We start from the raw sequence: 26,912 nt of genomic DNA, 5'->3' as shown, positions 1-26,912 counted from the left end.
CATGAAAGGTTAAAAGAGAAAAAGGAAGATACCTAAAGGTGGAGAGAGAGAGAGAGTGATAGACCAAGGTATCATCTACATAAGAGATTATGCAACGAGAAACCTTTATGCTCTGTTTGGTTGCCGTGTTTTTTTTGGTCCCGGGAGTTATGTGGGAGAAAAAAATACCCTGGGAGATAGGTGGGAAAAAAAAAGTCCTAGAAGTATCCTGGTAAAATAAAAATCCCATGTTTGGTTATGTGGGAGAAAAAAATACCCTGGGAGATATGGTGGGAGAAAAAAAAACCTTTGTTTGGTTGCTTGAACTGTTGGGTAGAAAAAAAATTCTTCTCAAGCTTATTTTTGGTTCCTGAGTTTATTTTTGTTCCTGGGGTTATCTTGGGATGGGATGAAATGGCAATCATTACAATAGTGGGATTAAAAAATTCACCCCAGAAGTAATCATTACAAGAGTGGGATTAAAATAAACCTAGTGCTAAAAGGCAACCAAACATGGGATGGGACCAAAATTTAACTTACTCTCCCACAAAACTCCCAGGCACAAAAAAAACCCAGCAACCAAACGGAGCATTATAGATCTGAAGGTTAGGATCATCCTGTAGAGATGATTTTAGGGGCACCACTGCCCATGTAAGTCGAGAACCAGCATAAATGGTTCGGATCATCCGATAATGTGGGCGCACGAGAATTTATATGATGGGTGGTCGTGAAAACACGTGAAGTCTAAAAAAGTTGGTACGGCCCACTTTTTTTTATGATCCAAACCGTTCATCTGTCTGGGCACAACGTAAATAGGGTGTGTCCCAAAAATCATTTCCATAGGATGATCCTAACCCTCCGATCTGAACTGATCTGAAAATGGAGATTTCCAAAAATTATTTGTGGAATCTTCTACACATCGGAGGGTTAGGGTCATCCTATGGAAATTATTTTTGGGGCACAACCTATTTAAGTTATGCCCAAACAGATGAACGGTTTGGATCATCGAAAAAAGTGGGCCGTACCTACTTTTTCAGACTTCACGTGTTTTCGCGGCCACCCAACATATACATATTTTGTTGTTTTTTCAAGTACTTGCGGACACTGTATATAAACTCCAATAATACATACGATATAAAAGACAGTATTTTCAGAAAGTACAGTTGGGTCCACTTTGTAGGATGATCGAAACCGTTAATTTTAGGGCCATAACAGGAATAGGATGTACCCATAAATGGTCCCTACGGTCTGGATCATCCTATGAAGTGGGCCCCATGCGCTCTCATCAAATTCTCCCAGCTAGAATATCTAACGCGACTTTACTTAGAAGGCGGCCTACGTTTATCATCCTTTTCCTCCCCTAATCAGTAATCATCCCTCGTCTTTCCGGGCTTTTACCACTGAAATTACGAAATAAAACCCTCGGACCCTTCTTTCTCCAAAAACCGGAACCAAATTTCTTCGGTTTTTTTTTTTTTTTTTCGGGATTTATTTTTCCCGGGGGCGTGCTTCGAATCGTTGCATTGGAAAAGAGTTGGTTCGTTCGTCTCTCCAAAAACCAAAAATCGTTCCTCTCAAACCCTCTCCTCGTTCAGATTCATCGATCCAACGACTCTTCCTCTCGAAATCCATCCATGACCATGATGACTCCTCCTCCTCCCTTAGATGTATAAATTCTCCTCCTCGATTTCTCTCTCTATAACCTAAAAAAAACATATTTCTCTTCTTTTTATCCCTTTCTTTTCAATCTCTTCTGTTCTTCTATTTGTTGTGTTTTGGTTTCTAGGGTTTCGGTGTTTTGATTCGAAGCTTTCCTAATCGCCTCAATTTCAATTCCATTCCCGCTAGGGTTTCTATTGAATCGCCAGGGCTCCCTTTTTCTGGATCTGAACTCTATTTCGTGCTTCGTTTTGCAGCAGGAAGACGACGAGATGCTGGTCCCGCATTCTGATTTCACCGAAGGGCCTCAGCCAATGGAAGGTAAAAAAATGAAATTTTGTACTGCAATTTCATTTCTTGGGTTTCTGTATTTATTTCGCTGTGGAATCGAGCTTTCTTTGGATGCTAATTAAGTTTTTCTTAGAAAGGTACTCGCTTTGTGATGGAATGAGTTCTTAGGGTTTTCAATTTTCACTTTTTTGCTACTTTTTTCAGTAGTGACTCAGACGGAAGCTGTAAGTACGGTGGAGAATCAGCCGGTGGAAGATCCTCCATCGTCAAGGTTCGTGTGGACCATCGATAACTTTTCTAGGTTGAACACCAAGAAACACTATTCTGAGATTTTCTTCGTGGGCGGTTATAAATGGTACATAGATCTCTATCCCATCTCTGTATTTCTACTTGTTTCGAAAGTGGTCTGAGGAATCTAAGGGCTCTTTACTTTTTGTGGCATTTGTTTTCGTGCCATTTGCTAGATTTGCTTTATCGCTAATCCTTGTATTGCACGAGGCAGGCGGGTGTTGATTTTTCCAAAGGGCAACAATGTAGACCACTTATCCATGTACTTAGATGTTGCTGATTCAGCAAGTTTACCATATGGCTGGAGTAGATACGCACAGTTCAGCTTGGGTGTTGTGAATCAAATCCACAACAAGTATACTGTAAGAAAAGGTATATTATCAGCCATCTCCTTATGCCTTAATTATTCTTTCTTCATCATATAGGTGGGATAATTTCAGTTGTGAAATCTCGTTTTACTTAGAGTGACCTGCCACATTGGGAAGATTTTTGTGGTTTTTGTCATTTATTTGATGATGACTTTTTCATATGCTCTCTCCTTAGATACTGCTTGTAATTCAATTTGTTTCTGGGTGTGGGGGGTCGTTCACATCATTGAATTTTGCTTAAGCGGATGTTAGTTTTAGTGCAAAAAGTGCTTACTTAAATAGTTGAAGATTGGATATTGGGCACACTCATGAATTGGGTCATTGTTCCAATGTCTTTCCATCATGCAGACACTCAGCACCAGTTCAATGCGCGGGAGAGTGATTGGGGTTTCACGTCATTCATGCCTCTTAGTGAACTCTATGACCCGACTAGAGGGTATCTTGTGAATGATACATGTGTAATCGAAGCCGAGGTTGCCGTCCGTAGAGTCGTTGACTACTGGACATACGATTCGAAAAAAGAAACAGGTTACGTTGGTCTTAAGAACCAAGGTGCTACCTGTTACATGAACTCTCTTCTTCAGACTTTGTACCATATCCCTTACTTTAGAAAGGTTCGCTTCTTGACAGAAATTTTTATGGTAGTTCAGTGTAGCTTCTGTATTTTATCACAATTTGAAGGTGAAATGTTTATGATTAAATGTATTCCAGGCTGTGTACCATATGCCCACCACTGAAAATGATATGCCATCTGGAAGTATTCCTCTAGCGCTGCAGAGTTTGTTCTACAAGCTTCAATATAGCGACAATAGTGTTGCTACAAAAGAATTGACAAAATCATTTGGATGGGATACTTATGATTCTTTCATGCAGCACGACGTGCAAGAACTGAATAGGGTTCTTTGTGAAAAGCTGGAAGACAAAATGAAGGTAGGGTGTTACAGGGTGGGACTTTTGCTGGTTTATCTTTCCTTTTTTGAGCATTTCAATTCTGATGTCTGATTATATCTGCACAGGGAACTGTTGTGGAGGGTACAATACAGCAGTTATTTGAAGGGCACCATATGAATTACATTGAGTGCATCAATGTAGACTACAAATCCACAAGAAAGGAGTCATTTTATGGTATTTATTTTAGGTTCAAGATTTAATTGTCATAGTGAGGCAGCATTATAAAATCAATACCCTCTGTATGAAGTAGTTGACTATATTTACGTGGTTTACAGACCTTCAACTTGATGTTAAAGGTTGTCGAGATGTTTATGCCTCTTTTGACAAGTATGTGGAAGTTGAACGCCTTGAAGGTGATAACAAGTATCATGCAGAACAACATGGTTTACAGGTGAGTTGATTCCCATTGTAGATGACTTGAGGACAACATATTATGCAGATTTCGGGAAGCTTAGACGTGGCCCTCGCCTCAGGGCCGAACCAGTGGAATTCAACCATTAAGGTTCAGATTGGCTTGATGAGGACTTTGAGTTTTGGCAGAAGTCTTTTAGGCTGGTTTGACTTAACAATTCTTAAAAATGTCTATGAGTTCGAATCACGATCTAAGCCACCGAGCACATTTATTTAATGTTTATATTAACTTTCTGCCTGGGGCCAGTGAAGTTTGAGTGCCATTATTTCCTTTTTATTAGTACTTGGAGAGAACACTGACATTTATGACCATATCAGGATGCTAAGAAGGGTGTCTTGTTCATTGACTTCCCTCCGGTCCTGCAACTTCAGCTCAAACGGTTTGAGTATGATTTCATGCGGGATACAATGGTCAAGGTTGGCATGTTATCAGCACTTGCATCTTATCTGCAATTGATTTTTTTTGAATGGCATCTTATCTGTAATTGACGCACCTTCACTTTTACACTTTGATTAGTTTTTAAAATTCGGAGCACACATTTTGTTGCTTGCACATTCGGCCATCTTAGTCTTGCTTCTTCTTGATGAATGCTAACAATGTATTACACTCATGTATTAATTTGTATTGCACTCATGTACTAATTTCGACAGACTGATAGTGTGCTGTACGAGCATTATCATTCTCTCACATCTTTTTACTGATAAGTGCTAATCATATATAAGACTCATGTGTTAGTGTTGATACAGTAGATAGATTCAGAACTGCACTAGACGCCCTAGAAGGAAGGAGGGAGAAACCATGTGGGAATATATATATATATATATATATATATATATATATATATATATATAAATTTCCACTCTAGTTATCTTGATATTTAAGTAGGCCCTGCATCGTATATGTAATTGATGCATCTTTGCCTTAAATTGTGTATTTGCTTATCATATTGAGAGCACATATTCTGTTGCTTGTGCATTTGATGACCGCTGTCTTTTCTTTCTTATTATGGTAGATAGAGTAGTATAGCGGAATCCTCCAAGTACGGGGGAGACAAATATGGTAAATGTCATGCCCCAAACCGAGTTTCCGGTCTAGGCACATAACAACGCTACATATTCATCAACCACGAATATGTAAGGCATTCATACTGGAATCATGCAATAAACAGAGCTATTAAAACAATAACTAATTAATTAACTATCAGAGTAATCAATGCGGATACTTAATATCTTTGTCCAACAGACTACATCAATTCAAACCAAATTAAATAGCTAAGTGTTCATTCCAACTAAAGCTACTGTCTGAATAACTGAAAATAACAAATCCTAAATTGTCGCCCTTGCTCACTCCCAAGCTCGCGAAATCAAGCATCTAATGTTCTCCACCTGTAACATAGAATGCGTGGAATGAGCTAATGCCCAGTGAAATAAACATGTCTACACTAAAATCATAATACCAATTAATAAAAACAGAATAATTGGCAATATATGTAAATCTGTAACTGGCATAGCAATTTAGCTAGCAAACTGTATAACTAGCATAAACATGCATAACTGTATTTGTAACTCTAAATGTGCCTGATGCCTAGTGTAGTGAGACTAGTACTGCTAGACTACGTAGCCAACGGAACCTGCCTACTAACTCGTAGGAAGCCGAATCCCAACGATCTCGTACGGGATTACACCCTCGAAAATACTGCGTAGGGTGGTACTGCGGCTTGATCTGTGACTTTCCTTCGACGGCCTAGAAAAAATCTCATACACTAGTAATCATGCAAAACACTTAGTCTCTAGAAACGTTAACTATTGCATCCTCACTTGGATAACACCATATCCTAATGCAAAACTGTGATTATAAAAGTCTAACTGGCACATACGTGCATATGGTAGATCCGAACTAGGAGTCAATACCATACTATGAATATTAATCCTCGTGTACACCAACACAGTCAATATTAATCAAGAACATGCACACTTGTATAAGAAATCATATTCAATATTAGAATAACTGTGGTAGAACAAGTCTACTCACCTGTGGTACTTGTTTGATTTGTCCCCCACGAACAAGGTCTTTTAAATCATTGTGTAGTATCATCTACAATTCATATTAACCCTTAATTAATGCCTTGGATTAATATTTAGGTCTTACGGAACAAATCTGTGTCCCAAAACTCGCTGGAAAAGCCTCCCAAAAATTGGCACTTCATAGTGTGTTTGGGCGTCCGTGGCCCCCTTCGGGTGTCCGAACCACCCTCACGGGCGCCCCTGCAATTTTTCCCCTCTTGGGAATTTTCAGTTATGGGTGTTCGGGCGCCCGACCCTTGCCCTTCGGGCGTCCGAAGACCCTTTCGGGCGCCTCCTTTGGGCGTCCGAACCTCGCGATTTGGGCTTTTCCCAAAACCCGCAAGAACACTGTTCCTTCCGGATTTTGTACCCGAAAACCCTTCTTTCTTATTTCTTTAAACATATTAAACATCTTTTTCAGTTATTTATTAATCTCCTCACTTGATTAGAGCATTTAACGCGAAAGAATGCGAAGATCTTCGGGGGAAAACCAATTTCCTCAACCCTAATCAATGGTTCTTCGATCGAAGAACACAAGGCTTGATTTAAATCTATATAGATATGATCTCTTCTTTATTCTCAAGAGATCTAAATCTCTGTAGAGAGTAGAATAAACTAAAATTATATTTACATACCTCTTTAGGAGATGGATTTCCAAGCTTTTCTTCGTTCTCGTCTCCCAAAGCTCCACAAAATTTCTCCTTAGGGTTAAAGTTATAAAATCTGTAGCTTAAGAGTTTATTTATAGACTCTTGTTTTTAAGAGTCCTAATTTAGTAGGCTTTTGGAAACCCTAACTCATTCTGACTAGGAAACTAACTTGTTTCTAATTTTTAATTTAATATTTTATAATTTTATATTTGAGGACAAAAATACCCTCAACGTTTGGGGTATTTCAGTAAATGATTAGACTTTTGGCGAATTTATGGGTCTAAAATTTGAGAACCAAAACTCCCACCATCCTTTTATCATTTTCAAAAAAATAAAATAAAAATAAAAATTGCGAACCAAATATAGAAATCATCAATATTTGAAAGGGCTCCCGTACATGCATTTTTTAATAGTTGATGCATAGTGGATTGTTGATTTTCCTGATTGCTTTATATCAAAGCAAATATCTTGCTTTTATGATGTTAATTTGCTTAGACCATTCTGTATAGAACCACAGCCCCAATGCCATTGATAAGTGATGCTATTTAATCAAATCGTCTTCAGTACTGTTGCAAACTTCCAAAAGATATATATACCGTTGTTCTTTCCATAAATGTTGTGATCTCTAGTTGAGTTATGGAGTTAGTATTATCTATGCCGCGGCATATATTACTTGGCTTACTGAAGTAGTTTCTCTGGCAATTGATTTGGGTCTTGAAGCATAACTTCTTTTCATTGGCCACCATCTTTCTCATTTATAAGTCACATTTAGGCCCTTGAAAGCGGTGCTTTAATTCCTGAACGTGTTTGTTTGTGCAGATAAATGACCGGTATGAATTCCCATTGCAACTTGACCTTGATAGAGATAATCACAAATATCTTTCTCCAGAGGCAGATACAAGGGTTCGCAACCTTTATACACTTCACAGGTAGATACAATTGGTTGTTGATAACGTCACCAGCCTAACATACCTCTTTCTTGTTTAACTGGTGATTGATGGGTTGGCAAGAATCTTTTTTCACCTTAAATGGTAATTTGTCCCGAACAAACTTCTTCGTTATGATTAGTTTTGTGTAGCTAATTTTGCTAAGGCACTTCAGGCGCTAGGCCCCTGGGTTACAACAAGCAACTTTTTCCATTTACTTTATGTATATATAAATATATCATACATTATGAAAATGCTAAGGGCACGCATGCCACAAGATCCTTTTGATTGCTGTCAAATCCCACTGTACATGTTCCGTGTGTGGAGATTGAAGCTGTTTATATGGTGGGCACTAGGAGATTGTGTAGTTCTTGTTGATCCCATGCCAAATGGATAATCCCGGCCATGTAATCATGGACTGCAAAATGCAGTGGTCAGAACCTTTAGGATAACTGAGAAAGCCCTTTTCGGTTGTGGGGATAGGACCATCTTCTTGGCCTGGAACTTGGGAGCATTGTACTGTCCCATGGTGGTCAACCATATCAATGTTCCTGCTCACCACACATGAGGTGGTGCTTGCCAGCAAAAAAGGTAAATGGGGTGCAGTGTCAGTAGCAGCACTCTGCATATTTCTGTTTTTTTTTATTACTTTTAGCTTTATAACTACTTTGACCAATGCGTTTGATTGTACCAGGCTTTAACTTGCTGGTTACCGAAACCTATCTCAACACATTTTACATCCTTATTCATTCATAATTTCATATATGTATGGTGAAGCAAAGTATATTTTTTAGAACTTTTTGGACCAGCCCATTCAAATTAAACTGAAACTTTATTATGTCATAATCAAACAAAATCTATGCATAAAGTTATACAGAGCAACTATGCTTCCATCTATTGGACCATCACATTTATTTCAGATAAATAAGGTCTATGAATAATTTTTTGGAAGTCCGATTCCTTAGGCCCCGTTCAGTTGCATTCCTTAGGTCAGAAAACCTGAGGAAATGATGTGGGAAAAAAGAGAAGAAAACAATAGAAGAACTCGTGTTCAGAGATTCACTGCAAATCTCGCCAGAAAACTCAACTCCGAGCCAATGTCGATTCCTGATTATCCAGAGCAAGAATTTTCCAGCGAAGAAAAGTCTCATTCGCTGGACATTGGTGTTGGCGATAGAGTTTTGTTTTGCAGAGAAAAAATGACGGTCTTCACGAAGCTGGAAGATTCCCCAGTGTTTAAAAGGCAGGTCTGTTTCAGATAACGCTTGTTCAAGGTCTCTTTGATTATTTCGTTTTATCATTTGATCCTAAAAAAATATAAAGAATTACAATTAGTGTTTCAAAACGCGATGCTGGTCAAACTCGGCCAAAGAAAATCCTAGTCGACTCGGCACAACTCGGTCGAGTACTTGGTTGACGTGGCTGAGTATTCGATTGATGCGGTCATAACTCGAGAGAGTTAAAGGACTTTTGATTGACTTTGTAAGGCAAAACACAGATTCGAACAAGAATGTGGCCAAGGTAAAAGGGAGTCGACCTCAGGGGAGTCCACGATGATGCGGGGGTGTTTTGAAACTATGATTGTAGTGACATGTGAAATCTAACAAGATTCAATGATGATTTCCTACTTTTGCTTTTTTATTTCTTTTTTGTGATTTTCGTTTCGATGCTCCAGTGAGAAGAAGTGACTCGTGCCAAGTTGATGGAGTAAAAAGGGGTAGGGGCAGACCAAACACAACTTGGGTAGAAGCAGTGAGGAAAGACTTGATGGTTAGGAATATAACAGAGAACATGACCTTGGATAGGAGAGAGTGGAAGAAAATGATCCATTTAGACGAACCCAACTAGTGTCAGGATTAGACTTAGTCAATTTGAGCCAGGTAGATTTTTTCACCTTATTCATGAAAATTTTCTAAAGGATTCATTAGCTGACCCCAACTAGTTTGGGACAAAGGCTTAGTTGAGTTGAGTTGAGTTTGATTTTTTCTTTCTTCTTTGAACGCTACCAATTGCTTCATAGGTCATTGTGTGTAAATCCGTGCCTTTGGATATCTAGCGGCGAGCAATGTCTGGAGGAGTGGGCACGTGTGAATCCGCTTGAATTTGCAGGGAAAAAAGGGGAAGGAGAAGAAGCGCACAAATTATCGGATAATCATGGCATCCCTTTTTATGGTTACAACGAGAGGGAAGGAGATGGAATTGAACCAAGATCGGCAACATCTTGTTTTCCCGTATAGAAGATATTTTTTCCCATGCTGGGAGATGGAAACAAAAGTGGGGAAATGAGGTCTGACAGAGATTCCACACCGGTCGACATGGAATCCATGTCATCTTTCTCTCTCGGCTAACGAAAACAATTGGATACTGGGTCAACACATTCGACCAAAAAAAACAATGCATATTCTGCCTCTTTTCGCAACAAATGGATCAACTGAACAGAGCCTTAGGATGCATGTGACGTTTCGATAGGAATCCTGACAAAAATCAAGTCCACTCGCAGAAAAAAAGAAGAACAATGGGATTCCTTTAAGATATTTCTAAAAACTGACAAAAAATAAAAAGAAAAACCTGTGATGAAGAATCTTACCTGGATTTCAGCCGAAATTTCATTCTAAAATCAAAATGTTTCTGTTTCGTCGATGACCGAAACTGAAACCAAAACCGAAATTTAAAACCTTGGCTTTGACAGAGCTGGTTGTACACTTGTGCCAATGGCGGAGGAGGACGCAACAATGCTGAGATGCAGAGGTGGAGGATGAAGTGGCCATGGAAATCTCACTAAGAAGGAAATCTCATGAATTTGAGTTTCCAACAATATAAACTTTGGAAGATTTGATCAATTGAATGTTCTTTGCTAGAAGGCCGAGTGATCACAATGGAGACGACAAAGTACTTGAGTCAAATATTATGTTGTGAGTGAAATTGTTCTATCTCATGTTTGTATGTTTGGCGGAGGATGAGATTATTAATATTGTTGTCATTATTGGAACAGTCAACATAATACAGTGTTATTATTAATCAAATGTATATAATGCCGTAGCTGGTTATTAGCTTATTGTAATTTTAGTGTTGGGCCTTTAGCTCAATTAGCTGAGGCTTTGTACCTCAACCTTGAGGTTGTAGGTTCAATCCCAGCTTACCTACTGAATAAAAAAGAGCAAAGCTTATTGAGATTGCAACATTTTGGTTCAATTAGCTGACGCTTTATACCTCAACCTTGAGGTCGTAGATTCAATCCCAGCTTACCTACTGAAAAAAAGAAAAGCTTATTGTGATTGCTACATTGTATGATACGACACAAACAGTATGTAAATATTCCATTCAAATATGTTTATGTTGATTTTAAAAGGGTGATGATATTCCCCCCTCCCCCCCCCTCCCCCCCTCTAACGTGATTTGACATAAAGTTGCCCACTTTTCATCTCCCTTTTAAAATACGTACTGTTTGTGTCATATCATCTCCCTTTTAAAATACTCACACTTAATTAGCACATTTACCATTGCCAACCTTCTTGTGTACTGTTAACTTAGTGAGAGACTAAATTTTCCGATAACATGAAATCTCATTGCCCTTCTACCATTCTTCAGCCGATGGTGAGGATCTCTTTCGTGTGTCAGAAAATATGCATCTGATTACCTATGCAAGAAGTCCCCTTCTCTAATTCTGACATCATCTGATGATTTCTCTAATATATAGTCAAAATGAGTTCTGGCATTTGCCACTTTATGGGCTTGTTAGGGTTTCTACATATATATATATATATATATATATATATATATATATATATATATATATATATATATATATATATATATATATAGAGAGAGAGAGAGAGAGAGAGAGAGAGAGAGAGAGAGAGAGAGAGAGAGAGAGAGTTAAGTGAAGCTACACATACGTGTAGCTAAATTAGCTACACCGACGGCTTAAAATACAGTGGACCCCACATTGTTTGCGTGATCCAAGCCATTCATTTGATACGCCCTCACATTGATAGGGTGTGCCCAAAAAATCAGCTCCATTGGATGATCCCAACCGTTCAAACTGTGGAGGCAAAAATGGACAGATTTGTGAAGGTTTTTACACGTCCATTTTTGCCTCAACAAATCGTAGGGTTGGGATGATCCTATGGAGCTGATTTTTTGGGCACACCCTATCTATGTGAGGGCCCGTCAAATGAATGGTTTACAACACCGAAACAATGTGGGGTCCACTGTATTCTAAGGCGTCGGTGTAGCTAAGTTAGCTACACGTATGTGTAGCTACACTTTTCTCATATGAGTTAAGTGAAGCTACACATACGTGTAGCTAACTTAGCTACACCGACGGCTTAAAATACAGTGGGCCCACATTGTTTGGGTGATCCGAACCATTCATTTGATAGGCCCTCACATTGATAGGGTGTGCTAAAAAAATCAGCTCCATTGGATGATCCCAACCCTTCAAACTGTGGAGGCAAAAATGGACAGATTTGTGAAGGTTTTTACACGTCCATTTTTGCCTCCACAAATCGTAGGGTTGGGATGATCCTATGGAGCTGATTTTTTGGGCACACCCTATCTATGTGAGGGCCCATCAAATGAATGGTTTGCATCACCCAAACAATGTGGGGCCCACTGTATTTTAAGCCGTCGGTGTAGCTAAGTTAGCTACACGTATGTGTAGCTACACTTTTCTCATATATATATATATATATATATATATATATATATATAATTTTTTTTTCTATTATATAAATTTGCTCTAGGATACACATTGATTTTTTTTTGAATAAAACTAGGATACACATTGATTTATAGCTCTTTGTTCTACTTTGTGTGCAGTGTTCTTGTTCACAGTGGTGGGGTGCATGGTGGGCATTATTATGCTTTTATCAGGCCGACCCTATCTGATCAGTGGTATGTGGTTTCTATATCAAGTACACCTACTCATGGGCTTGCCTTCAAAAAATTAATTTATTGCTGATATCAGTTGGTCCATAATGCTGCTCGGAACATTTTTTTTTTTTTTTTGAATGGTATTTGGATGTTTTATAAAGTTTCTAAAATAAGAAACTTTCTATTTCTTCAATCTCCATCCTTCCTTCTCGGAACATTTATTTAGGCAGTCATAAGTCATAACTAGCTGTAATCGCAAAGAAGCTGCATGGACATCCATCAGAATACAGAATTGTGTTCACTTGTTTTTTTATCTGGATGGTGTGTCAACCTCTGTCGTTGTACTTATCCAGCAATTTCATTCGTTCTTATTCTCATTGATGCCATTTGCTTGAGCTCATATTGTTGCAAAAAGTGTTCTTTTCACACTGACATTATTTAAGAGTTCAATTACTGTCTGATTTTGGATTTGTTTTCTTGCTTCCTTTTTGCATGCGTTTGTGCATGTCGATGTTTTCACTCTTACATTATTATGTGTTTTGGATTTTTTTCTTGCTTCCTTTTTGCATGCATTTGTGCATGTGGATGTAACAATGATACACATGCTAGCATAATTGCATGTGCACACTGTCATGCATGCCGTGTGGCCCATGGGTGTGTCCAAGGGTTATTAACCTTTCATTTTCCCCTAGAATAAGCTATAGAATTTCATCCTCATTTATTTTTTATATCCGATACAGCTATATAAACTACATTCTATCATAATGGGAAATCTTGTATGCCTTATTCATTGAGTGACTATTGGTTGATAAAGGGTATTCTGTTTTCAGGTTGAAGTTCGATGATGAACGAGTAACAAAAGAAGATATGAAAAGGGCATTAGAGGAGCAGTATGGTGGTGAGGAAGAGGTGGGGATTTTCCAACCAAGAATACATTTTAGTACTTTAGTCTCCTTGCTTTTGGCTGTTGTTTTAATCGATGTTGTTTTTTATCCTCTGCTTATGTTCAACAGTTACCACAGACAAATCCAGGGTTCAACAACACTCCATTTAAGTTTACAAAATATTCAAATGCATACATGCTTGTGTATATTCGTGATAGTGACAAGGACAAAATAATCTGTAATGTGGATGAGAAGGACATTGCTGAACACCTTAGGGTTCTCTTTCTCTCTCTCTCTCTTCTCTTCTCTTTTATAGAGTACCTTTGATAGATTTAACATATCCATATGGCTGTGGGAAGGCTTGAATGAACTGGGGGTATTCTGTATCTAATTCTAGGAAAGGTTGAAGAAAGAACAGGAAGAAAAAGAGCACAAGAAGAAGGAAAAAGCAGAGGCACACCTTTATACCATTATAAAGGTTTAGCTTTTCAACCTTTCTTCTTTTTCCCTTGCTTCTTGTCAGTTTATTGTTACCCATTTGCCCTCCATTGTTATTCACCGAATTGATTCAATATGCCCAGGTTGCTCGAAATGAGGATCTTGCAGAACAGATTGGAAGGGATATATATTTTGATCTTGTTGATCATGACAAAGTTCGGAGTTTTCGTATTCAGAAACAGATGCCTTTTAACCTTTTCAAGGTACCTTTTTTGAGCAAGTACTTGTATGAATTCTATTTTTAGAGGTGTCTTTTTGGTAAGCTATCAAATCTTATTATGAGAATGATTTTCTTGAGTGTAAGTTGCTGTTGGCTTTTACCTTCTTTTTGATCTTCGAAATCGTTTATCGTGCATTTTGTCTCTTCGGTCCCGCTTTTGATGAACCTTTTATCCTTGAATCTGTTTTTGCTACACATTTTTCTTATTTATGACCTATTTGAGTTGACTTACAGATTGTGTTAGGAAAAATTTGATAACTGCTGGTGCAGTTGAATTTGGAGATATAGATTGTGTACACAGATTCCCCCTGGCCATATTTTATTTGGCACACTTCTTTTGGGTAGAAAAATACCTGTACTTTGTAGCTGTATAATGTATATACATTTCTGCTTCATGAATTATTCATTGTTGGGTTTTCACTGTGTTTGAAAGAAATTACTGTATAGAAACCATAGTTGTAAATAATCTTTACTCAAAATTTGGGGTGGCGAGCTGACTGGATCTCTTTTTTCTAAAATGCATGCACTTATTTTCCTTGTTCTCTTTCCTTTCTGGATTTTTAATTTAAGTCGCGGTACTCTTGTTCTTTCTCCCACTTACTCCTCTTTTTCATGCAAACTCAAACCTCCATAGCATTTCCCATTGTCTTTATTAGACATTTATTTTTTCATGCACTTATATAGACACGCACGCAGCGGTGGTCATAAAAACAGTCACTATAGATCTAATTTATCACTGCTTTTTTATGACTGCCGTAGTTGTGTTTTTTGAACAAGCAGAACACCTTTTTATAAAGCAATTGTCTCTTGAATCAAAGCACCCTTTCTTATATTTATTATAAGGGATTTGCTAGGGACATCGCAGAATGCATTTCGCGGGCCGGCTATTGCATGAGAGAGCAGCCGCATAGACGTGCTTTTCAACAGATTGTCTTTTTCATTTAATTCATCTGAGGAGCCATTGCGAGACTACATTGAAAAAGATTCCTCGTGCTTTTTATTTTTAAATGGCAATGGAACCATATGTTGCATCCCGCGAACGAGAGTAAAAGGATCCGTTACGAGGTCCACGAATGAAACCTTCTCTAAATTATCAGAAAAAAGGAAAGTAAAACAGGATATAGATGAGGAGTATCTATGGTGTATCCTTATGCTTATCCATATCCTATTCCAACATTGGGTACTTATGTTTGTTTGAATTAAATGAGTATTATAGCCAATTTATACTAAAGGTGATTTCTTAATTGGATTTAGATTCGTGGCCGAATGTCAGGAGCAAATATGAGGGGGAGACAGTTGTGAGACATTGTAATTCAAGTATCCGAATAGAGATGTGTTTCATGCTTTGGGGAGAGACCACCGACCATCTTTCTAACCATTGTTTATATTATCAATAAAGTATCATAATGCCTCTCCCCATAGCACACCATTATTTCTTTATTGGTTGCTGTTCTTTAATTTCATCCTAATAGAATCCATTGTCAATAAAGAATTATAATGCCTTACTGGCTTATGCATATATAAATTCCAGAACTTATTTTTACTAGTATTATAGATTGGTGTGTTTTATGCATCAAATCTATTAATCCCTTAGGTTTTTTGTCATGAGATGAATTCTGTTGGATTTTAGATTATCCCTTTTCATTAATGCATATCATATGCATGATATGTCTTGTTGTATACAAAGCTTTTGAAGTGAATTCTCAGTTTGCTCTGTACTTCCATCATTAAATTTTGTTATTACCATTTCTCCATCGTTAAATTTGTTATTACCATTTCTGTATCTTGTCTTATTAATTTGTTGGTTACATTTTTTCGAATATGATTCACAGGAAGAAGTGGCCAAGGAATTTGGTATTCCGGTGCAATTTCAGCGTTTTTGGCTCTGGGCAAAGCGGCAAAACCATACATATCGTCCCAATAGACCATTGACACATCAAGATGAAACACAATCTGTAAATTCTTTCTTCCACTTTTTTTTTCACATGTTTTGCGACGGGCTTGCATGATGTTATCACAATAGTGGAATCAATACAGCATGCAAAATAAGGCAAACCATCAGTATTCTTATGCTGCACCATTTTTTTGTACATGCAAAGCTTCACAAATCACTATGGTTTGTGCAAATGAGCCTTTCTGTCAAACCACAATGTGCTTGTGACCGATATGTTAGATTCTATTGCCATGATGGAAACTAATAAACCACTAACAAACAAAAAGAGAACAATGTTTGGTAAATGCTCCTAACAAGTGAAACAGACACCCATAACAGAGAATATGTTCTGATATTGGAATTGGAAAGAAATATTAAAGAGTTCAACCTGTTTCCATTTTATTGTAAAGTCAAGATGCATGTTAGATGTTCCACTTGATGTGATGCGGTGCCAGGCTATCAGCTTCATGTATTGGGTTTATTTGAATAGAAGGCAGTGAATATTGGCTTTCTTGCCTATGACTTGTTGAAGTTGAATGCTATATATATATATATATTATTTTCCTTAAGTGTTGTCATGCCTTCACATTTTTGTTTTGTTTAGCGTGGAGGGGTAGTTTTTGTTTTTACTTTACACATGGCACATTATACATATTTGAGTCTTCATGTGATGCAAGAAAACCAACTAACGAAGATATTTCTGGAGTTCCTTTTTTTTCTTGCCATTTGGACGTTGATAACACATGCAGGTACCGGACCATATTAAAATTATTTGGAACGGCTGCAGCTTGGTTTATTTTACTTTTATTGCCTTCTGTATTACATTTCCATTTCCCTCTTGTATTTGTAAAATGATAATTTCTATTATTGTCCCTAGTTGCCGAGTTACAGTTGATGCATACATCGATTTTTTTGACAAAGATTAGCAATATTAAATCAAAGGATAATTATGCAAAAGCTTTCACAGAATACATATGATTACTCCTAGCAGTAGCTAGCTAATCAATCCGCAAGCTCATTGGTATTCCTTGGGATATGAACAAAAATGATCTCCTTCCTCCTCTTTAATTCACCAATCCTGCAATGATTCTCTCCAATCTCCACCGTCCGATGCTAACACCTTCTGCCCAAGATGCGACATTAGAAGTCACTTTCCACTTCTAACTTCCGTTTGGATGCATTAATGGAAGGATGAAATCCTTATTTTAGGTGCTTAAAAAATTCATGGATTTCAAAATTATTCCAAGATCAGCTCAAATGAACTAGTTGGAGATGAGCTATAAATGTATATTTTTATTATCGACAATTTGGTCCTGTTGTATTTGAAGTTTTATTAATGTTCCTTTGGGGGCTTTGTGATGTACTTCTATTTATTTGTAGGTTGTCTTGTGTCATTTTTTCATACTTGTTTTAGTTGATAAAGTTCTTTATTATTGCTACAAAAAAACTCATTTCAATTGAGTACGCCTATGCATCTCAATAGCTTTACGTGCTAAATGCTAATACCATAATCAGTTACGATTGGGACAGGAAATGATCACCTTATTCTATTTTCTTGGTGAATATGTTTTTCCCCAGTCAAACTACCGAGGATTTTGACAGGAGTCAATTTGTTGTTTGTTGATTGCTATCTTGTATTACTACTGTCACCGTTTTGATCATGGCCTCATGGGTACTTTCTCTGGTTCATTCTGCCTTTCTGCTGCAGATGCTTGCAAGTATGATTCTTTTTCTTGATTGATGCAACTCTTTTGACCACATCGTAGCTCAACAATCGTTTTTACATGTTTATTTAGTGGTGCCTCTGTTTTGAGTACTTTGGAGCTGTGGCTATTTACCACCGAATGAATAAACTAGGTTTGTAATGGGCATGCTATAATAGCCAACTGGACTGTCAAGCTTATAACCATCTTCTTTTGCATTGTAGGTTGGACACTTGAGGGAGGTATCAAATAAGGCTCACAATGCAGAATTAAAGTTGTTTTTGGAAGTAGAGTTTGGACCAGTACGGTTACTTTAACAACTTAATGCTAATTTGTTGAGCATTAGTATGGTTTCCTGGATTTCAAGTTCCTAGAGATTTGAAACGAACTTACTGGACATGCACCATACCCGCTTTAGATATATCTTCAGCCGCTTAGCATTTTCTGTATGGTAATGCAGGATTTACGACCTCTTCCTCCACCTGACAAGACCAAAGAAGATATACTGCTATTTTTTAAGCTTTATGACGCTGAGAAAGAAGAGCTCCGGTACTCATTGATTTCTTTCCTTGCCTGTGGTTTGCTCAGGTTAGCGTTGCATGTGACTAGTGAAAATTTTATTTTATGATCTTAGGTATGTGGGGAGGCTTCTTGTTAAAGGTGCAGGTAAACCAGCCGAAATCCTGGCCAAATTAAATGAAATGGCTGGTTTCCCTCCAAATGAAGAAATTGAACTTTATGAGGTAGTTCTTTTATCTTAGCCTCTCGATCTATTGCAACATGATTTTATTCTCCCCACCAAATCTTGGTATTTATATGAAGTTACATAAAAACCGTCTTCGAAAAAAAACTCTTTCTTCCATATTCAGAAATGGTAAGTGACATGATTTTCTGAATCTTTTGTACTTATGTAATGTTCAGGAAATAAAGTTTGAGCCAACTGTCATGTGTGAACCAATTGACAAGAAATTCACGTTTCGGGCTAGCCAGGTGCATATATCATATAATGCACGAGTTTACCGTCTTCAGATAGTATATCAAGTTGGATATGGTGCTTGAATTTCTGATTTCCTATGTGCAGCTTGAAGATGGAGACATCATCTGTTTTCAGAGAACTCTACCCAATGAAAATGATGACCAATGTCGCTATCCGGATGTTCCACAGTTTTTGGAATATGTGCATAATCGACAGGTAATCCTTCCATCACATTTTTTGCTTGATAGCGTCACATATTTGCACATAATTTTAAGTATGCCAATCTTATATATATTGTGGAAACTTACCATTTTCTCCAAAAGCTCAAGCTGTTGGAGAAAGGCAATATTTAATCTTTTATACTTTAACACTCCCCCTCACGTGTGACCCACTTGGTAAACACGTGGCACATGTCGACAAACTTCTTGGGTTGACTATTGCATGTGGATTTTTGATAACAAGGAGGTTTGAACTCGAGACCTTTGGCTCTGATACCATGTGAAACTTACCAACTTCTCCAAAAGCTTAAGCTGTTGGAGAAAGGCAGTATTTAATCTTTTACACTTTAACATATGAGGAAAGTGTTCCTGAGCTATAGCTCAAAAACACATGTGGCCCCACATTTTGGGGTGGGTGTGGGGGGGGGGGGGGGGGGATCCAAAGCATTCATTTGGAAGTAGGGGTGCAACTCGGGTCGGGTTGGGTTGGGTTGAGGCCAACCCAACCCAACCCGAGGAACCCATTTTTCCAACCCAACCCGATTTCCAACCCGGCTGGGCTCAACCCGACCCAACCTGATTTGCAATCGGGTCAAACCGACCCAACCCGATTCCCAATTCATGCACATGTTTTTTGTGGGCCCCACTGTTTGTTTTTTGCTCACATTCCTCCACAGGCATCCACCATATAAAAACTCTTTGTAACTGAACTGAAGGATAAATTTATGTTGAAATTTAAGCACATTTCTAGCTTCAATGGGAAATGTGTTAAGTTGAAATTAGGTTTTAAGCACATTTAAGCACATATCGGAATTGGAAATCGGGTTTCGGGTCGGGTCGGGTTGCCCGACACCCCAACCTGTCCCAACTCGATTTCCAAGTTGGGTTGATTTTTTCCCAACCCAACCCAACCCGATTTTAAAAAAAACCCAACCCAAATTCGGGTTCAACCCGACCCGAGTTGCACCCATATTTGGAAGGCCCTTCCATGGATAGGGTGTGTTCCAAAAATCAGCCCTGTATGGTCATCCTAACCCAATCAAAGGTGGAGGGGAAAATGGACAGACAATGTGTGTCCATGTTTCTGCCCATTTTTTCCCTCCACAACTGGCAGGGTTAGGATGATCCTATAGGGGCGATTTTTGGTACACCCTATCCATGGAAGGGCCTTTCAAATGAATGCTTTGGATCCCCCAAAAAATGTGGGGCCACATGTGTTTTTGATATATATATATATATATATATATATATATATATATATATATATAGAAAACTGTTTCTACACACATGTGTAGATAAGTTATCTACACACTAGCTTAAAATACAGTGGAGGCCCACATTCTTTGGGTGATCCAAACCATTCATTTGATTGGCCCTCACATAGATAGGGTGTCCACAAAAAATCAACTCCATAGGATCATCCTAACCCTTCGAACCATAGAGGCAAAAATGGACAAATTTGTAAAGGTTTATACACATCCATTTTACCTCCACAAATCGTAGGGTTGGGATGATCCTATGGAGCTGATTTTTTATGGACACCCTATCTATGGGAGGGCCAATCAAATGAATGGTTTGGATCACCCAAACAATATGCCCTCCACTGTATTTTAAGTTAGTGTGTAGATAACTTATCTACACGTGTGTAGAAACCGTTTTCTCATATATATATATATATATATATATATATATATAGAGTAAAGGGTTCCTGTTCAGCACAGAAACAGCGAGGGCCACATTTTTTTTTTTTTGAGGGGGGGGATCCAAAGCATTCATTTTATGGGCCCTTTCATGGATAGGGTGTCCACCAAAAATCAGCACCATTAGATCACCATAGGGTGTCCATTTGTGGGGTGAAAATGGGCAGATTTGTGGACAAACAGTGTCTGTCCATTTTCTCCCCCACAAATGGACACCATAAGATGGTCCAATGGAGCTGATTTTTGGTACACCCCCGATCCATGATGGGGCCTGCCAAATGAATGCTTAGGATCACCTCCCCCCCCCCCCCAATGTGGCCCCACCCCTATTTCCAGCACTCGAGCGCATGAACCCTTTTCTCATATATATATATATGTGTGTGTGTGTGTGTGTGTGTGTGTGTGATGTAATCAGTATAATTAATTAACTTTTACGTTAAATCTAAGTAAGTTTTATACTATTTTACTTGTACATGCCTTGTGTCTTTTCTCATGGTATCTTTTTTTTTTTGAATGACTTTGCTCATGGTATCTTATATTTGTATTTGTGTTCACGTTCTATATTTTGGATAATTTCTACCCATATATTCTAGTAGAACAAGAATTTGTTGTTAGTAAGCCACGACCTCTCTAGTTCTCTTCAATATCCAGCGGGAAAGAGAGATCAAAAAGCGTACAATGAATATACTATTACTATCCCCGCCTAAACCTAAAACCTTCAAATAGGAATTAAAATGGTAATGGTATTAACTTAATATGACTGACAATGCACGTTTGACACCTGACGCGGTACAAAACATGTCGAGATGGCCACATTAAACACTCCCAGCAGTATGTTTACAAGTGTTGAAAGGTTTGTCAGTATCAAGGGTTTCGGTCACCGCTGAAACCGAAACGTTTTGGTTTCGGGCCGAAATTTCGGCCGAAATCATGTAAAAATATGATTATGATTTCTTTTCTTTTTTTAGTTTCGACCGTAATGTCTAAAATTTTGGTGTAAATTTCGGCTATTTCAGTGGAAATTTTGGCTATTTCGGTGAATATTTCGTGGGAATTATAACATTTTGGGTGCAATTTTTTAAAATTTTGGTGGATCTATTTAAAATTTCAGTATTTTCGCTGAAATCTTGTAAGGAAACGACTTCATGTAAATTTCGTTTCGGCCGAAATTTAAAACCATGTGGTCGCCATGCATCGGCAAAAAATTGAAATATACAAAGCTACAGATAAAGGATGCGTAGGATGATTAATCATGTCTTGTCACCAATGGTATCTAACTATTTATGCTTATGTATGTGAGATAGGCAAGTGCTAATTATTAGAACGACCACACATCTTTCTTGAAACTGAATGCCTGGCTTTGATTTATTTCCTCAGAACGTGTTTCTTCTTGTACTCGTCAGTTAATATGTGTGTCTAAGATTCTACATCCTCATGTACTGTGATGCTATAGGTTGTCCATTTTCGATCTCTGGAGAAACCTAAGGAAGATGATTTCTGTTTAGAGTTGTAAGTCTCTCTCATAACTATATTTTCTTTGTTATATGTTTAGTGGTCTGAGGATATATCTTATCAGTTTTCTGATTGATTCCTTTTTTTTTTCATGTAAATTTTTAGGTCAAAGCTTTTCAGTTATGACGATGCCGTGGAAAGAGTTTCTCGCCAACTTAATTTGGATGATCCATCTAAAATTAGGCTTACATCTCATAACTGTTACTCACAGCAGCCTAAGCCCCAACCCATTAAGTACCGGGGTGTAGAGCGTTTGTCCGACATGCTGGTCCACTACAACCAGGTTTTCGACTCCATCTTGCATCTCCCTCGACTTATCTTTTTTTTTGAAAACTTCCCAAGGTAAAAATAAGGTCGACTTGGGTGATTCAATGGTTGACTCAGTGAAGTTTTAATTGACTGAGGCGACTCAAACAAAATTGTGACACTGGAGGGGAAAACCAAGTCGACTCAAGTCAATGCTTGACCTGGCTAATATTTTGACTTTGTCATTTGTATCGATAATTTGTGAATAATGGGAAAGCTGTAACTAATCCTTCTTTGACAGACTTCTGATATCTTGTACTATGAGGTATTGGACATTCCTTTGCCGGAGTTGCAAGGTTTAAAAACTTTGAAAGTTGCTTTTCATCACTCCACAAAGGATGAAGTGAGTATGCGGATCACAACATTTTATCTTATTTTGCATCGTGTAACCTGTCATGTATCTTATTAAACCTGTGAGTGTTTACAGGTGGTAATTCACAGTATTCGGCTACCCAAACAGAGTACTGTTGGTGATGTTATCAATGACTTGAAAACCAAGGTAATTTTAAACTGTTCATATGCTTCCAATTGATGTAATACTTGTCGCGTCAAGGGAATTTTGGTTCATGAAAACTGTATGCTTGCTGTGTGCTTCTCATTCATACTTGCACTGGGTTCTAGAATTCCACTACTTCCAATTAACTTGGAAAAAATAATATAACTACAATTTGATCTGCATCTTGAAATAGGTTGAGTTGTCTCACCCCAATGCTGAGCTTCGGTTGCTTGAGGTTTTCTATCATAAGATATATAAGGTATGTTTTTGTCTATTTGTTTCTTAATTATTGGCGTTGGTTAAAAAGGTGTTCAATGAGGAATTGAGTCTTTATGACTAGTGATTAAGAACTTTTCTTGGTATTTCCCCAAGTCGAGCTGGACTTGGTCACTTGGTCAGACTTGTTAAATGGCTGCAGTATGGCAACTCGATTCCAGCTTGTTTGCAACTCTGCCTAGTATTTGCAGCTTTACTATCAAAAAGTAAAACTGTTAATCCGGCAAGTTCGAAGAATGAACTAATTAAGTATATAGTGACTCTTCTTATCCATTTGTCCTGTGGGTTGAGCTGCATACCATATTTAGAAGTTTTAAGGACTGTTTTGAGCTTTTCATATTTTTCTTCATTATTATTAGCTGGAAACTTAAAACACTGCCTGGCAGATTTTTCCACCTAGTGAGAAGATCGAGAACATAAACGATCAGTACTGGACATTGCGTGCAGAGGAGGTTAGTCTCTCTTTTGAGTTCCGTCTTGAGTAGATTGTTGCTGCTAGGGTTGGGATTTTGTATGTGTGCTGTCTGTTTTGATGACTTTTGCATATCACATGTGCTTATTTGTTTTGGTTTTTGTAGTAGATAATTTTATGGTGCTATGAATAATATTGAATCTATTTCAGTTTATTTGTTTGGTTGCTATTATTTTGTACCGTAGACCTGATGTTTAATCTATGGTCTTGGGCCATGAATAATATTGTATCTTTCAGCTCTGGAATGATGACTAATCAAATTGAAAACGCAAATAAAAAGTTTTTTTTGTTTTTTATTTTTTAATTAAAAGAATAAAGATTATGGAAAAACTAGATATGTCAACTCACTAGCATATTTTATCACATCAAGGGTTGATGCCATTGCACCATTGGTTAGTGCTCTTTATTTACAAGTATAGTCTGGCTCACATCGAAGGTTTGAGGATGTTGCACAACTGGATCGTGCTCTATATCACAACTGTAAAGATTGCAGGTTCGATCCCAGCTTACCCACCTAAAAATTATAACATTTCACATCAAGTTTTGGTCAATGTGTCTTATCCCATGACTTTTTTATAGCAATTAATGCTAGAGAGCTTCTGACTAATCGACATAAGAAGTCAGTTGCACTTTGTGACTTCCAATGTATACCCTTTTCAATTCCTTAAAATGAAATTAGATTGATTGTAAAACTATCAACAATAACAAAACCTTACTCAAGATTGGGCATGTGTTTCATGTAAGGTTTTCATCGAATGGGATTCAAGTTGAATAACAAATTGTTTTCTGTGGTATCCATATTGAATAATTGTGTTTGAATTGTAAATCCATGATAATTAAAGCAAATGATATTACCTTGACGTCAGATGTATGTAACAGTTGTGTTAGTGATAGTTGAGTGTTAGGTGGTTCTCAGACATGTGTAATGACTACAGATCCCAGAAGAAGAAAAAAACCTTGGTCCTCATGATCGCCTGATTCATGTTTACCACTTCACAAAAGATGCAGCCCAAAATCAAGTGGTAAATATGATTCAAAGTTAATTACTATTTTTTCACTACTTCATCCACAGCAGCTACTATTATTTGTTTGTGAAGGCTATATATAACCCCGCCTCAACTTTCCATCCTGTTTGGTTTCAACAGCAGGTTCAGAATTTTGGGGAGCCCTTCTTCTTAATTATCCATGAAGGCGAGACTTTAGCTGAGGTTAGAGTACGTATCCAGAAGAAATTGCAAGTTCCAGATGAGGAATTTTCCAAGGTATTTGCTCTCATATTTTGCACCCAAAATTACCATGCCAACTTGTTCCCAAACTCAATGGCTATTATAGTCCACATGCTTAGGGCATTTGGCAGTAGTCATTGTGAAAAGTCTTATTTTTTTACCATTTAATTACTATGTTTATGTAGCTTTAATTCACTTTTCTTCACTTGGATGATTTTCCTATATGTTATGCTTTTATCATCTAATATTTATATAGCACTCAGAGTCTCGTGCTATAACCATGCAATTGCACAGTAAGTGCTTGAGTTTGATTGCTTTTCTTGAGTCATACATCTAACACCTCGTATGTGTCGGACTCTAGTGCAGGCACGTGTGTCAAAGTTACATAACTCAACTGGCTTTGTATGTAATTTAATAAAATTGAAGTAAAATTTAACTAGTGTGGCGGACCTTTGCTTTTGAAGCCTTGTGGACCCATATGCGCAGTACACGTCTTAGTTGCTTTAGCTGGTTCCCATCTGTGTGGTCAACTCCCCCGGGCCCTCGTGCATGAATGGTCCTGACCCCTCAATGAAGAAGGGGTTTCAGGTTTTTGGCTTTTGGCTTTTGATGTTGACCTTGCCATTTGCTTGCTAGCCATCATCTTGGGGTTGGGATCATCTTTTGTTGTTGGGCCCATGGGGCTAGACAGGTTGGTGGTGGTCCACCGGCGCAACAATCAAATCACCACTGCAAGGTTCAAATCGGAATGGTTGCGAGGACATTTATAGAACAACGCATAACATGGAGTCTACTCATCCCACATGCAAAAGAAAGAAGCACCCATTGCCCTTGCATACCGAAACAATCAAGTAGTTATTCCTTCTGTACTACCAACTCAACAACTCAACACAACCATAGCCTTTGTCCCAAACTATTCCTTCTGTACTACCATTCAGAAAAAAAGAGTTAATCCTTCTGCACTATGTTTACTAATCATTTACAAACCAGCATGTGTTGCTGATTGCTTATTCCTTCTGTACTATGTTTACTAATCATGTGACATGTGTTGTTGATTGCTTATATTGAAATTTCCCATGTCTTGCTATTGTGTTTGGTCAGTGGAAGTTTGCGTTTCTGTCATTGGGCCGTCCTGAATACCTTCAGAACTCCGACATCGTGTCTAGTCGTTTTCAGGTAAAGTCTATCAGAGTTCCCATTAGGTGCATTCCTGTTTTTTCATTTTAGAAAATCATTAACTCTCTATCTTTCTTTTTTTAATCCATCTGCCTTCAGAGAAGAGATGTCTATGGGGCTTGGGAGCAGTATCTTGGGTTGGAGCACTCTGACAGTGCTCCAAAGAGGCCTTATACAGCAAATCAGGTATAATAGAGCATCTACATTTGATTATTTATTTATTTTTATCTCATGTTTGAGTCCTTTGATTATCACAGGGACTTGGCTCCTTTTCCCCCTAGTCTTAGATCATGGGTTCTTCTGCACAATCATAAAACCCTACAGATTCCATTACTTTCTTGACCATGTATCTTCCCTTTTGCAGAATCGTCACACATTCGAGAAGCCGGTGAAAATCTACAACTAGAAAATGGCAACAAACCTATGAAATGGCGTTGGCCAAACCTACTACTACTACCTTTGATCACCACTGCTGTTCCGGCAATGTGAAATTGGAAGAGCAAGATACCATTGAAGATGAGTAGAAGCTTTTGAGGTGGTTTTTGTTATTGATTTTGTTGCGCTATCATGTATTCTTTTTAGTGTTGGGTGGGGAGAGGACTTTCCATATGACAACACCCCCCCCTTCTCAACCTTTTTTTTTTATCTCCTGTTTTTTTTTTTATGAAGGTCCCCTTGGGTGAACTGTCTCGCCTTTCCTTCATTTCCAGTGTAATTTAGTACATAAGATTTTGGACTAGGGGATGTATACAGGTTATATATATAGTCTGGTGTTTGACATTTTACCATTCTCTTTTTCTTCCCCCTTTTTCTGTAGTCTCTTTTAGTTACTTTAAGCTTTTAGGGGATTGGGG

The 26,912-nt window shown here is 38.0% G+C and overlaps 1 protein-coding gene across 2 annotated transcripts; it reads left to right on the top strand.

Moving 5' to 3' along the window:
* The first annotated feature begins 1,332 nt into the window (after nt 1-1,332).
* LOC143881594 (ubiquitin C-terminal hydrolase 12-like) lies at nt 1,333-26,846 on the top strand. 2 transcript variants are annotated; one of them, XM_077384781.1, is made up of 32 exons: nt 1,333-1,646; nt 1,896-1,959; nt 2,137-2,284; nt 2,432-2,589; nt 2,934-3,199; nt 3,297-3,515; nt 3,602-3,710; nt 3,812-3,927; nt 4,266-4,364; nt 7,481-7,590; nt 12,409-12,483; nt 13,293-13,371; nt 13,476-13,622; nt 13,744-13,824; nt 13,928-14,047; nt 15,897-16,019; nt 17,925-18,002; nt 18,161-18,249; nt 18,335-18,443; nt 18,622-18,690; nt 18,782-18,892; nt 22,048-22,103; nt 22,212-22,389; nt 22,654-22,755; nt 22,840-22,911; nt 23,102-23,167; nt 23,571-23,636; nt 24,592-24,678; nt 24,802-24,918; nt 25,984-26,058; nt 26,158-26,244; nt 26,423-26,846. In XM_077384781.1, exons 1-32 carry the CDS (start codon nt 1,614-1,616, stop codon nt 26,462-26,464), a joined length of 3,351 nt encoding a protein of 1,116 aa, XP_077240896.1. In that variant the 5' UTR covers nt 1,333-1,613; the 3' UTR covers nt 26,465-26,846. The 2 variants fall into 2 exon arrangements, with proteins under 2 accessions (XP_077240896.1, XP_077240888.1); XM_077384773.1 differs by having other exon boundaries at nt 2,134-2,284.
* The last annotated feature ends 66 nt before the right edge of the window (nt 26,847-26,912 follow it).

The sequence above is a fragment of the Tasmannia lanceolata genome, unplaced genomic scaffold (genome assembly GCF_043159265.1).
Source record: "Tasmannia lanceolata isolate RefF3 unplaced genomic scaffold, GAP_Taslan_0.1 ptg000002l, whole genome shotgun sequence".
Classification (NCBI taxonomy): Eukaryota; Viridiplantae; Streptophyta; class Magnoliopsida; order Canellales; family Winteraceae; genus Tasmannia; species Tasmannia lanceolata.
Note: the sequence above shows the minus strand (reverse complement) of the source record. Positions and strands in the feature narration are given on the sequence as shown.

Excerpts from the sequence above, each read along its gene's own strand:
- LOC143881594 (XM_077384773.1), top strand. The coding sequence starts at position 1,614 with ATGACCATGATGACTCCTCCTCCTCCCTTAGAT. Across the intron at positions 3,711-3,811 it reads AAGAAAGGAGTCATTTTATG|ACCTTCAACTTGATGTTAAA; the intron begins GTATTTATTTTA and ends CGTGGTTTACAG. Across the intron at positions 4,365-7,480 it reads TGCGGGATACAATGGTCAAG|ATAAATGACCGGTATGAATT; the intron begins GTTGGCATGTTA and ends TTGTTTGTGCAG.